General features: G+C 43.6%; 1 protein-coding gene across 3 annotated transcripts in view; it reads right to left on the bottom strand.

Moving 5' to 3' along the window:
• Positions 1 to 4,828: 4,828 nt before the first annotated feature.
• Positions 4,829 to 13,883, bottom strand: part of HERC3 (HECT and RLD domain containing E3 ubiquitin protein ligase 3) — a 123,431-nt gene continuing 114,376 nt past the window's right edge. For all 3 annotated transcript variants that reach the window (XM_065878102.1, XM_065878104.1, XM_065878105.1), the window contains 3 exons: positions 8,210 to 8,393; positions 7,648 to 7,750; positions 4,829 to 5,630 (listed from right to left, as the gene is read on the bottom strand). In XM_065878102.1, coding sequence (XP_065734174.1) covers positions 5,422 to 5,630; positions 7,648 to 7,750; positions 8,210 to 8,393 — 496 coding nt within the window. In that variant the 3' untranslated portion in view covers positions 4,829 to 5,421. The remainder of the gene's footprint in view (positions 5,631 to 7,647; positions 7,751 to 8,209; positions 8,394 to 13,883) is intronic.

Raw genomic sequence — 13,883 nt, 5'->3', positions numbered from 1 at the left:
TCCTCAGGGCCAGTTCCTGGAAGTTTACTGTATTCCTTTGGTGGACACCTATTTCCCTGATTCTTCGGGATCCCTATAGCCTTTCACAGGTGTCTGTGCATTTGAAGCAGCGGTCACCTCTTCCAGACTTTATGGACTGACTTTGGTAAGTGAAGACTCTCACACCCGCAGGGGTTGGTGGAGCACACTACAACATGCTGTGACCCCAGGTCTAGCGGTGCAGGGCACCAAGTGTGGGGTTGTGTGGCAGCAGTGGGTTGGGGGCAGGGGCGTGATCCCTCTGTGGCTCAGGTTGCTGGGGTCCATAGCATCAGCAACTGAATGGTCCTTGATGAATGCTGCAGGGAGTCCACAAAGGCTGCAGTGGTGCTTGGGGTCCTCGGCAGCACCCCCTGGTCCAAGGACCAGGACAGGCGGTGTGGTGGACGGGGCCAACGGTGTGTACACACTCCACTGCCGGGATCAGCTACAGATGCCTATGTAGTGGCAGGGGCCGGTTGCAGACACACACCTAGTGGTGGGTGCCAGGGCAGGCAGCAAGGGCCAGGGCCAACTGTGGGCACGCTGGCAGCTGCCAGGGTCCCTGGCTGTCTGCACGTTCTCCCCCTGGGCGTGCACACCACAGTGGAGGCCAGTGTCAGGCTGGCAGTGTGTAAGTGCACAGCTGGAGGGGCTAGCCCCAAGTGCACACGTGGCTATGGGGCTTGTAGGCTGGTGTCTTGTACTCACGCAGAGGCCTGGGCTGGCTGCTCGTGTGGTACCTGAGCTCTAGCAGGGGCCAGAGTGGGGCAGGCTGGGAAGAAAATAAATAGGTAGGGACTGAGGTGGCTGATGTCAGTGAATGCAAATACCTGTGGGGTCCACGGTGGTTGTGCTGTCTCTTGGTTTCTTCAGTGGTGAAAGCTGCTGGATTTGTCTGTGGAGCAGGTGTCTCAGAACCACAGCTGCTCCTGCTATGTGCCTGCTTCTGGGAGGCCCTGCTTTTTCTTCCTTGTCCCCCCATTTCTATGTCTCAGCTTTGCCAATCTGAGTGAGTGGGGTGAAACTGAAGGGGGACCTTCATGAGGTGCCCCGAAAGGCAGGGGAAGCTGGTCACTCACCCCACGCGCCCTTTCCTAGTGAAGGGTCCCCTTTCTAGCTGGACACTCCCTCTTGGCGCTGAGCACTGCTGGCTCTGGGGATGGGACGGTGCAGGCAGAATGAAGCTATCTTCCCCTTTTTGTACGGTTATTCTCAGGTTTTATGTCCAGCTGCGTTACTGAAGTTTCTTAAGTGGACTCCAGAGCTCTCCCAGAGCTGGTTTTGTTCACGGATAGACGGCTAAGTGTTGATCTTTGGGGAAGAATGGAGGCTGGGTATCCTGCACTGCCATTTTGGTGGCATCACCTCCAGTCCTGCAACTCAGGAACAGCCAGATGGAAGGGATACATAGGGCAAGGTATGTGGGAATGGGCACGGAGCTTCGATGCCCTCTCCAGGCACACCGCTCACCTGGCACACCTCCACATGTTCACCAACTTGGAATCTACTCTTTGACCATCAGTTCCAAACTATGGTCTGGGAGAAGTTAACAGGTACTAGGCTGACAACTAAATGCCCACAGACACTAGCTCCAACGAGATCCACAGCAGGTGACAGAGAAGCCACACATCTGATCAGTATTTTGGTCTCATGATCGTAGAACTGCCTTGCTGGACTACACAGTGGCACGAAAACAATCTTATTGCACTATGAGCACTTGCCGACGGGCGGCAGGGAAGTCACCTGCCACATCACAACGTGTCTTTTTATTTGGGCTCTAGGCAAACCTCATCTCTAGCTATCCAACCCTGGTCAAATTTGCTGCCCACCCTAGCAGCTGGGCGTAATATAGAGGAATGGTCAAGCTCACGTCCTACCACTGTGACAGTGAACAAGTTATTTTCTCTAAACATTCATTTCTTCATGTGAAAAACTGGGATAAGAATGAAAATTATAGTTACTGAGAGCTTGTTATGTGCTAGGCACTGTTCTATGTGCTTTCCATTAATTCATTTACTTCTCATTACCACTCCATGAGGGAGGCATTATTTTTATTCCCATTTTAAATAGGAAGAAAATGAGCTACAGGGAGGTTAACATTCCCATTTTAAATAGGGAGCTACAGAGAGGTTAGCTGTGTGGCCCAAGGCCACACAGCTAGTAAATGGTCGAGCCAGGAGGGCAGTGGTAGCAATGAAACTGAATAGCGCGTAGATAATGCTTGGCGCAGGGTCTGGCCTACCGTCAATACCTGGTAGTCGTCACCACACTCGAAACCTTGATGCCTATTTCTGTGGGTTAACCTTAGACAAAGCTTGCTTTTCTTACCCCTGCAGCAGAAAGGCCCAGACATGTCTCTCTAGTTCAACGTCAGCTATGACCGAGTTCCTCCTGACACTTCAGTACGTAAGTTATCAACTCTGTTACTGTGATTCCTGCAAGTCTTTTTCTGTAAAGGGCCAGATGTTAACATGGTTTGTTAGGCTTTATAGACCAGACCCTTTTAAAAATGTAAAACCCATTTTAGCTCACAGGCTGTAGCTGCCAACCCTGACTCTCCAGGATTATTAATAGAGAACCTTTCTGGTCATCAAGAAGCTTTCACGCAGAGCGGGAGCCATCACAATTGGCTAAATCCCCTGGTTACATTTTCATTAAATCCCACCCACCACAAGTTGCCTTATTTTAATGAGATTTTTTCATTAAATAGGTACATTTCTGAAAACTGAAGAAACTTCCAAATGTCTGTCTGCAGGTGAGGGAAGGTAGGTAGGTAGGCAGGTAGGTAAATCTAGAAATGCCTACCTAAAGAGTCTTCTAAAGCAATAGTGATAAAGGAAAAAAAGAGGAGAATATGCCCCAAAAAATCGTTTTTAGAAAAGCAGCACAGAATTTCATTCATGCAAGAAACATTTAGAAGAATTTATTGAGCATCTCTATGTACAGTAATTTTAGAGCTCAGTGACCTTAGAAATTATCTGGTCCAATCTCCTTATTCCATGGATGAGGATTCTGAAGGACCTCCCCCTCCTCAAATTTAAACTAACTTGGCTATTTTCATTCAAAATTAAAGGTAACAGGCTTTTTTTGTCCTGCAAACTGAGCACTTCTGTATGCTCTTAAGTGTTTGTTGAATGGAACTTATTAATGGAAAGCTACTGTTCTCTTTACCACTTTTAAACCATCTATTAAGTCTGGTAAAAACAGTACATGGTAATTTTTAAAACTTATTGAAAATATTTTTTGCTTCGTCTAAGTGGGCTAATTAGCACCAGCCGTTAGATTACTAAGTCTTAGATTCACCTTTAGTTCCTCCTTCTCCCTGAAGGCTCCCATCGCCTCCCCTCCCCCCCCTCCCCCGTCCCTCCTGCGCACAGCTCTTCTCTTTCCGCTGCTGTCCTTCCCACTCCATTCCAACACAAGTACCCTTATCCGCATTTCCTTAAAACCAGGCTCAACTCATATCACTGCCTCCTTCCCCCACCCCAAGGCTCTGAACATTTTGAAGGTCCAAGGCTTAGCCTGGTTCCTCAGCCCCAAACTTACTGTCTTTCTCCCCAGTCGTATTTACCATTATTCTGTTTCCCCTGATGCTCCCCTTCGAATTGTTCCTGGCCCTTCCTTAAATACTTCCCCATGTTCAAGCCCTTGCTAAGGCCTTCCCCTCCGTGAGAAATGCCTTTTCACCCATCAGAAGCTTCAGAAATCCCAGCCCTCCTTCATGCCATATGCTCCCCCCCTACCCGGTTTTCCTCTTCATTTTCCCAGCAGTTGGTTCTACTCTCTTGGGGCAGGAAGCAAGTTTGACCTTCTCTTAGATTACTCGGGTAGATGACTTAATTCTTCTACTGAAAGCAAGCTACCCATTCTGCAAGTACAAGAAGAAATAGTTCTGGTTACATTAAAACAGCAAATTTATTGCATAATGCTGAACTATAGGCACACACATAGAAAATAAACATTTCATATAACTGTATCTTTTTTAATCTTGTATTATAAAGACTGAAAAACTACCAATAAGTTTTAAAAACAAAAAGCAAAAAATCTACAATCCTTCAGTGAGATTTGACGCTGTCTCACGGTTCATAAATACTTCATTTTATATAAATAAGTCTTTTCTCTAGTGACTAGGAATTTAAAATTAGGCTGACATGGATTCTTTGCTCATGTAGAATTTTCTTACCCCACGATGAAGAAGGTTGAGTGTGTCATGATTTCTGAAATACATATATTTGCTTCAAGCACAATCCCTCCTGAAATCCCACTGTAAACGCACATTCCAAATGCAATAAACAAAAGTTCCATAATAAAGAATGTCCTTAAGTCTTAGCAGTTAGGGAAGAGGGGGAAAAAAATCTGAGTAGAAATTTTGCAATTTAAATAGAAAAGGAAAATAGACTGCATGCGTCCACCAGGAGGAGAGGAGAGGAAGGGACATTAAGTCAGGTAACAGAGAATGGGGTGAAGCGAAGAGAAAAGTAGGAGGGTGGGAGGAGAGATGAAGTGGGAGAGACAGAAAGTGATAGGGAAAAGGCTAACAAATTTATTCTACTTTTCTGGGAGAAAACACTCCTTAGAAGATTAATGCAACCTGCTCCAAAAGCAAAATGATGCAAGAGGGTGAGGGCCTGTTACCTCATCTTGTTGTCAAAAGGGCTTGGCGGGGCCACCAGACCGTGGTCGGCTCAGCTGCGAAGCTACGCGGCTCTGCACCCCTTTGAGGAGGGCCGGGAATAGCCAGAGCCATGGGGAGATGGCCAGTCCCTCGAGAACTGTGTTTTTAGGCAAAAGGCAGGTTTATGAAAGGCTCCCATAAATTCGCAAGAGTTCCGCCAAAGTCATGGACCCGGATTCAGCTCGTTGGGCCTGGGAATTTCTGAAGTAATCCTCTCCTTCTTAGTCCTTAGGGTTGGACGGCAACAAGCCGGAGCATTTCCAAGGCTGCAGAGAAAGGAGATGTTCTGCACGTGCAGGTGAGAAAGGACAGGTCAGTCAAATCATTCTTGCAGAGGAATGAGAAGTTAGGAAGACAAGGAAGCGTCATGAGGAAAGGTCAGGGCTGAGAGAGACATCTGGGGAATGCGAGTTTAAAAATCCACTGCCCTTTTATCCAGCAGAGTACAGCGTAGTCACAAGTGCAAGGAACGATGGGGAACTGCGTTTAGAAACAAAATCGCTTCTCAGACAAGGGCCAGTTTTTCACCCCATCCCTAACCCCTGATTTTTCAAAAAGGTCACTGCTTACCACCCCAGAAATGCATCAGTCGGGTTCAGGATTCAAAAGTTCCAACCCACTTATACAATAAAAAAACACCCACAACTCACTCCCCATGATTTTCTGTATGGGCCTCAATGTGGACGTGGAGGAAGGAAGGGGAGTCGGGGGCAAGCTGGGGGGCCTCAGGCCAAGCTGAACCCCTCGTAGTTGTCAAGGGCCTGGGTCAGCCGTGCACACAGGACCTCTTTGCTGCTGTACTGGGGGAGGTCAAGAAGGTTGTAGCAAGTGTGGGCCACGGGCAAGTACTCCTCCCCGCTGGCTGTGGACTGGATGACAATCTGCAGGCTGGCCATGCCGTAGATGGGGATGCGATCGCTGCCTGTCAGGAACACTGCGGAGAAAGAGAATGGGAAACACCAGCGAGGTAAATGGGGAGCGGCTCTCTGCGGCCCAGGGAGGAACAGAAGGGAAGGGGTGACACCCTGTGGCTCATGTGAGAAGTACAACCACTTTTTTGTGCCAGTATGTGTTGTATTAATATTAATAAATGCTCACTTATAAAGCAAGCGATTGCCTTTCAAGCCCTGTGTTTTGGTTTTAGATGGATAAAAAGTCTATACTTTTCATTGGCTAATTTCAGAACCTAATTATACACTGACACAAAGCATCCATCCAATGGAAAGATGCTCAAAAATGCCCCCGAATAAAAAATGGCCTCAGTGAAACGTATGGCCTCATAAATGTTACGACCTTTCACAAAATCAAAGAGGAAGGGAAATGCTGACCTAGGAAAAGGGCTGACCTCAGAAACCCACAGACCGTGGGGCCTCAGGGTCTCCCCTCTCCCCTCAAGTATCTGTGCTTAGTATACCCCCTTGGCTGGTGAATTTCCATTTGGGATCTGTTTGCTTGCCTTTCCCTGTCTCTCCATTTCTCTTAAACCAGAAGATCTGACACTGACACTATATGAGACAGTTCCCTCTGGCGACACACTTGTGACTTGGAGGGAAAAAAAAAGACCAACCCAGCTGTCTTTTCCCGTCTTCCAGCACTAGATAACCTTCTTTGTTGAACTGCTGGAAAATTAACTATCGATACAATGAAATCACTAGTTAAGGAGCAAGTTCAGATAACCTGTCACTACCTGAGGCTATGATACATAAACGTTCTTGCCAAATCTGTAACGTTAATAAAAGTTTATGAAAGTCCAATGGTCTCTGAACAGACAAACATCTTCTAAGGAAATCCCCGGACCAAGGGCAAGTGCCTCTTGATCGTCACAGTTCCACAAGATCCACTGGCAAATCTTATCCTGCCATTTTTGACTCATATGCTGCTATTTCTCAAGGGCCCATGTAACTGGGCAGAGGGGGAAGCAGGGCTCTTTTTAGGAATTCTTTTGTAAGATCTCCGCTTCCTCTCATCCTTACTCCATGGGAGCAGTAGAATCTGGGGGTAAATCTTGCATTAATACTAATATATGCTCATTCTTATAAAGCAAAAGAGACTGCCTTTCAAACTCTGTTTTTCTCATTTTATATTGATAAAAATGTTATGCTATTCAATGGCTAATTTATGACTCTGATTATACAATGACACAAGGATTTCTACTATTTTTAAAAGGGTAATTTGCTCATGTAAACTAGGCTTCATTTTCCTTTGCAAATGTACTACCATTCTCAAACGTCATCCAGCCAGTCACAAGGGACCATTTACTATACGATTCCATTTATATGAAACATCCAGAACAGGCGAAACCATAGAGACACACATAGACACAAAAGTTGCCAATATCTGGAAAAGTTGAAAAAGTAAATACCCTTTTACAGCAGACTGGTAAGCGGTGGGAGACTGGGAGGAAATGGGGAAAGACTGCTAATGGGTATAGTGTTTCTTCTGGGGGTGATGAACGTGTTCTAAAATTAATCGATAGTTTCACAACTCTGAATATACTAAAAACCACGAAACTGTACACCTTGAATGGCTGAACTGCAACAGTATGCGTGTGTGAATTAAATCTCAATAAAGCTATTATAAATCACATCTCCCCAGTTACATCTGCAGTAGACACTAATATTTTCAAAAGGCTAGAAAGGGAGGTTAATCCAAACAATTCGATTTCATCAATGTAATAAAGGAGTCGCCTTCATATAAAATAACTAGTATTTTTCGAGCAATTAAAAATCAGTGAAATGCTTTTCTTCCTTTCATGCAACCCACCCCGTTACACAACAAATAAGGATTAACCACCTCTGTTGCGCCTCAGATATCACTAAGACAAAAAATGTAAATATATTTCCTTACTTGTCCTTTACCATTTAAAAGAGCTGAACTTCACCATGGAGTATACCATCCTATACCAAATGCAAAACTGAAATGTGGACAGATACCACACTGATGTTACTTACAGAGAAACTTCTTCTTCTTTTCCAATGGGAACTCATGAAATGTTTCCCAAAATAGTTTCACAGTGGGATGTGTGGCTGAGTAATCTCCCTTGTAGATGGCAGTCTGCCCAAAAAAGACAGAAAGAAAAAAATCATCTTCCAGAAGAATATTACAAGTGGACATCTGTATACCATTTGCACTGGAGAGTAAGAAATAACCAGAGATGCAGGAGGCCTCCAAATCCTACATGACCACAGAATACTTAAGAAAGAGACCGGGGCGGGGGGGGGGGGGGGGGGCTTCCCTGGTGCAGTGGTTGAGAGTCCACCTGCCGCTGCAGGGGACACGGGTTCGTGCCCTGGTCCGGGAAGATCCCACATGCCGCGGAGCGGCTGGGCCCGTGAGCCATGGCCGCTGAGCCTGCGCGTCCAGAGCCTGTGCTCCGCAACGAGAGAGGCCACGGCAGTGAGAGGCCCGTGTAACGCAAAAAGAAAAAAAAAAAGAAAGAGACCGGGTTCTGGGCGCTGTGCCCAGGCCTGTGCTGCTCCCTCAGAGGGGACAGACCGCACCTTTTAGGCTTACCTCCTCCAGTGCCTCCCAGTTGTAGTTGCTGTTCCCCACCATCATGGCCCTCAGTTCCGAAGGCTGGAAGAGCTCAAGCACTTTGCCGCCACACACCTTTAGGAAGCCGCTGGAGAAAGCTGTGTACCATTCATGAACTGAGATTTGGAAGACATAATTCACATAAGCATCCACAAATTCCTGCCTGCCAGGAGACCAAAGAAATAGAATACGTTTAGCCCAAAGTCTTGTAGAATTTATCAAGTTCCCCTTCTAACTGAGGCTGAGAGAGATGAAAAATCTCATCAAGTGCTCTCACCAGGAGGCATCCTACAGCATCTTGTAAGTTACCACCCAGCCCTAGGATTCCACCAAGGGGGTCTCCGGTGATCTGGGGGCAGGGGAGGCAAGAAGGAAGGGGAGGGGGCCGGGTGGGTGGAACCATACTACTGACTTTATTTTACCGGAGGTGTTCCAGTTTTCATCTTGTTTATGGTCCTACATAATTTAGTTAAGAAAAAAAATAAGACTTTTTCTGCTTAAAAGAAAAAGTCTAAGATAATGGTTCTAGACTACTTCCTTTCTCTTCAGAAATGAATAAAGCTAAACCCATCTGACATTTGTATCCTCCCCTACTTTAAAAGGTAATTTCCTAACACCTTACTATAATAAATCCCTTAATGACCTCTGGAAAGAACTGTCTTAATACAACGGCTCCATCTCACCAAGGATCAGTCAAATGCTAATTACGACAATGGCTTCTGCAAGCCTGACTCAAAGCAAGCGGGCTTCCTGGGCCGCTTATTGTAGATAAGGAGTTGGTTTTCTGGGCAGGTTTCTGCAGGTTCCAGGTCAGAGGTCTGGTTTGTTTTGGCCGTTTGTGATCTTTTACCCATGTTTTTAAACACTGAAGCGCAGTTAATTTTGAATGTTGTGTTCCAGGTGTCCAGCAAAGTGATTGAGTCATACACATACGATACACATACGATACACATACGATACACATACGATACACATACGATACACACACGATACACATACGATACACATACGATACACATACGATATATATATTCCTTTGCAGATTCTCTTCCAATTATAGGTTATTACAAGACATATCAGTAGAATATAGTTCCCTGTGCTGTACAGTAGGTCCTTGTTGGTTATCTATTTTATATATAGTGGTGTGTTTATGTTAATCCCAAACTCCTAATTTATCTCTCCCCCCACCATCCCCTTTGGTAACCATAAGTTTGTTTTCTATGCCTGTGAGTCTATTTCTGTTTTATAAATAAGTTCATGTATGTCATTTTTTGGGTTAGATTCCACATACAAGTGATATCATATGATATTTGTCTTCCTCTGTCAGAGTTCCCTTTTTATATATGGTCTGGCCATTGTCTGTATGTATATTCCGTCTCTGACTAGTGGGAACGTAATCTGTGCACTGAGGCATAAACAACTGGGAGAAAAAGTTGCCGATATCTGGAAAAGTTGAAAAAGTAAATACCCTTTTACCCAGCTACTCTACTACCAGCTAGGGCCCCAGAGAGACTCCTCACATGAGTGCACAAGAAGACAAGTACAGGGGTGTTTGTTGCAGCATTCTCTTGTAATACAGAAAACTGGGAGAAACAAAACTAAACATCCATTAATATGAGAACGGACAAAGACAGTAAAGTCATATGATGGAAACCATAAAGCACGGCACTTTATGGAATTTTTGTCCAAAGGAATAGAAGAATCTCAAGAACAATGCTGAGTACAAAGCAAGTTTTTGAATATTAAGTACAATATAATAGCGCTTATGTAAGCTGTTTCTTTAACACTTCAAACATTATTATCTATAAGAGACAGCGGCTCCACCACTTACGGCTTGTGACCCTTGGGCAAGTTATTTAATCCCTCTGTGCCTCACCCTCTTCATCTGTAAAATGGGGAGAATAAGAGTACATAACTTATGGGACTATTATTAAAATTAAATGAGTTAATACATGTAAAGTTCTTAGAACGGAGGCCGCCCTGTAAATGTGATTATTTCATTGTTTATGGCTATGAGACTTTGTGTATGAGTATGAAATTATGTATAGGACATGTATATAAAATGTGTGTATTTAATAAAAGCATTATGTAAAAAGATCTTTGTCTTAATACACATACTATAAAAATATAAAAACATGAAAGAATATGCATAAAATTCATAAGAGTTTTGTCCATGTAGGAAAAGAGGGTGAGAGGACAGAAATAGGATTAAGGGGATGTACAGAAAGAATTTCAATGGCTTCAGTAATTCTTTTTTTAAAAAACCTGAAGCAAGTACTATCTGTGTAAACTTTGATCATAGATACACAGAAGTTTGTCATATTAGTTTAGTGCTTTTGCGTATTTACTTTTTTTTTCTAAAAATTAAAAAAATCAGACACTTTGAAGACAGATACCTTCCACGTATCCTCTGTAACATACTACACTTCACAAAACTACAATGTGAACATTTTGGGTTTCCTCCAGGCAGATCTGGTCACCAATAATTAACCAATCTACACCGATAACTAACTGCAGTATAAGCCCTGACAGTTTGGGGTTTCTTGTCCTTTTTTTGTAATGCAAGCGCTCTGGCTGTGCAATCATCCGCTTCGAAGAAGATGGCTAATGGAGAAGAATAAACACATTCCCAGCCACACAGCCAGGCCGCCTCTCCCCGCTGAAGCTCCTTTCAAAGATCTTGGTCGATTTTGATAACTGACCATTTGGGCCACTTGTTTTTTACAAAGAGTGAGCCCGTGAAACCCTAGGGCCCCACTGTCAAACCCCCAAAACAGCAGAACCCCAGACCCTCACTCCCACTCTCTTGCTTTCTCTCCATCACCCTTGACCCCACCTTACTGTGTGGCCCCGGTGTGCCATGTAATTTACAGGTCTTGTAAGTAACATACCTTTATTTTTTTTCCAAAGTGTCCTGCTGGTTATTTCTGAAGGGTGTCTTGCAATCATATCAGAACCACAAGGACTGGTCCAATCACAACACTGGTTATTGATAGGCTGACACCAGCAGAAAACAATAACCAACAGGCCATGTAATATGGTGGATAGTGGGATAGACAGGGGTTCAAGTCCAGGGTCTGCCACGTCCTGTATCTAAGCCTCTCTTTTCTCATCTTTAAAGTGGGGTAACTGTTTAGTTTTAAAAATAAAAGCCACCAATGTAAAAAGATTATTGTACATCTTAACTGTAGATGCCGGAAGCTCTCACAGTGCAGACAATATACTGCTTTCCTGAAACCCATTAGACAGAGCCTGCAAAACAAGAACGTTGCCTGCCATCCAGTTCTATAAGGACCAAGTCATAAGCCACTGCAGTCACTGACCTACGGTACACACTGAAAGGAATTCAGAATGAAAAACAGGATGAAACATTCTGTGTTTTTTGGTACCTAGACAGTTAAGATGCATATCAGGAAGAATTTCAATGACCCCAGATTCTTGCATCCTCCCATACATAAATAAGCACTAAAATCATTAACTTGAGATACCTGAGGGGTTTTTTGTGATTAGCAGTAATCTTACCAAGGTGTATGTCTGACTATATGTATTTCCCAGCCCAAACAATTCACGTATGCTGGCTCTTTCCCTACCTCTTCGGAGCAGTTCCTCGGGGCTATCTGAGAGGCTATAGTCTTCAGTAAGGCCCCTGAAGAAACCCCAAAATCACTGCTCTCGTGTTGTGCACTTTTATTTCAGTCAAGAGTTTTCTGGCAACCATGAACGGACCCAGAGCAGACTTTTCTCCTTCACCTGAACTCTCCGAGGACCTGGACCTTGGTACCAGCAAGGGCCCTTGTGCCTCCCTGGAGAGTCCAGACGAATCTGGCTGAGTCTCTCCTGGTCTCGGATCTCCTGTCTTGGTTGACAATCCTGAGTTTTCTTCAGCAGTGGGTACGACTTTTCCTTTGTAAGATTCTGAGAAAGTGCCCAGCTGAGAGAGAATGGGAAGATTTTGTTCATCTGAAAGACACTGGGAAGGTTCAGACTGGGTGATTAGGTAGGAGGCTGACCTGATGTGTTTCCTCAAATCATCTACCTTAACAGGATTTGTCAGAATAAAAGTGAAGATACCGCAGGAGAGCTTTCAGCTCCGAAGAGAAGACACACAGCTCCTCCAGGCCGATTACAGCTTTCTGGGGCGACTGAGGCATTTATGGGAGTGGAAGTCCCCACACTGTGAAGCAGGGCCCTAGGGAACGCCACTCCTTAAAGACTCATTCAGCCAGGGGCGCACACGTAAGAATGGGCCATTCAGTGCTCAGGGTCCCCAGAGCATTTTTAGGCTGCCAGTAAGAGAAACCCAGACACGTAAAAGAGCTAAAACGACTCTAGGGCGACACCTAGAAGAATTAATAAGCTCACAAACCGCACATCGGCCCACCACAATTTTCAGTAGTGATTTTATTCTGACAAACCAATTTTAAAATGAGAAATAGAGTCTCTCGAACGGAAGAAAAAGGGGTGTCAGATAACCCCTGACCAACACCCAGACAGGTTTACATATTATACAGAACTTACACTTGCAAGTACTTACTTAAGAATTAAGGAAATCCTCCCTGAAATGGCCAAGATGGGGCTCTTTTTTTGGCATTCCCAAACTGGTTTTTGCATAAGCAGTTAGAGAAAGGCAGCTTGATAAAACATCTTGCAAAATTCTGACCCTCGGGACCTTGCATTTCTCTCCCTGCATCTTTGAGATATAAATGTCTTACCAGAGCTTTCAAGAACTCTTATCTTACTCTTATCTAGACCATCTTTAATTCCTGGGACTGAGGAAAAAAAGGGAAAAAGAGGCCTTTTAAACCCAAGCGAGTAAACTTAACTTATTCCAACTGTTATTTATAAACTAGTAAGTTTTATATTGTAATACCCGATTCACGACTAAGTTTTACAATGAAGCTATGAGATCTCTGATTACATCTGTCTACATGCCTGTGTGTATGTTATAGATATATGTCTTTACTTCTGAATAGTACTGCCAAAATTAATTTGTAAGTGAGCGCTACTTAATTGGCTTAAAGGAAATTAAGCACTTATATACAGTCTCAGAAATATAAAAGAAACTAACCCAAATGAATTTCAGGTTCACATGATCTGGGAAATATTCAGTATTAAATTAATATTTGGTATTAAACTTAGTTTAAGTTTGCTGGTTTAATTAATACAGACTCTGCAGAGTCATCGACATTCAGTATAATACTCTTACTGTACCAAAGTTTATTAAAAGTCAACTAAGATCTTATTTCTATTACAAAATTTGTCAGCAAGAAAAATAACTTGGTATGATGAAATTTTTATAAGTAAATTAAGTGTAAATGAGGTAAGAGTTTTTAGGTGAACCCTTTAGGGATAATTATGTTTTATGGTATGTCTACTTAAAAAGTTTCTCCAAATATATGGTTACTTGAAACTTTAGAGTTTTGCTAAATTAGGTTAAATGATGGAAGTTTACTGAATATCTAGATCATTCCAAAATAAAATAATATACTGAAACATTAATTACTAAACATAGACATCCTTTTACAGAGAAAAGAAGATATTCAGGACTATTAATAAATACGTTTGGTGCCACACAGAGAAATTTTCTATAAGAAAGCACATGTTTTTTAGAAATTATAAACAGTATTCATAAGTTTGTCAATCTACAGGATGC

This window comes from Phocoena phocoena, chromosome 5 (assembly GCF_963924675.1).
Source record: "Phocoena phocoena chromosome 5, mPhoPho1.1, whole genome shotgun sequence".
Lineage (NCBI taxonomy): Eukaryota > Metazoa > Chordata > Mammalia > Artiodactyla > Phocoenidae > Phocoena > Phocoena phocoena.
Note: the sequence above shows the minus strand (reverse complement) of the source record. Positions and strands in the feature narration are given on the sequence as shown.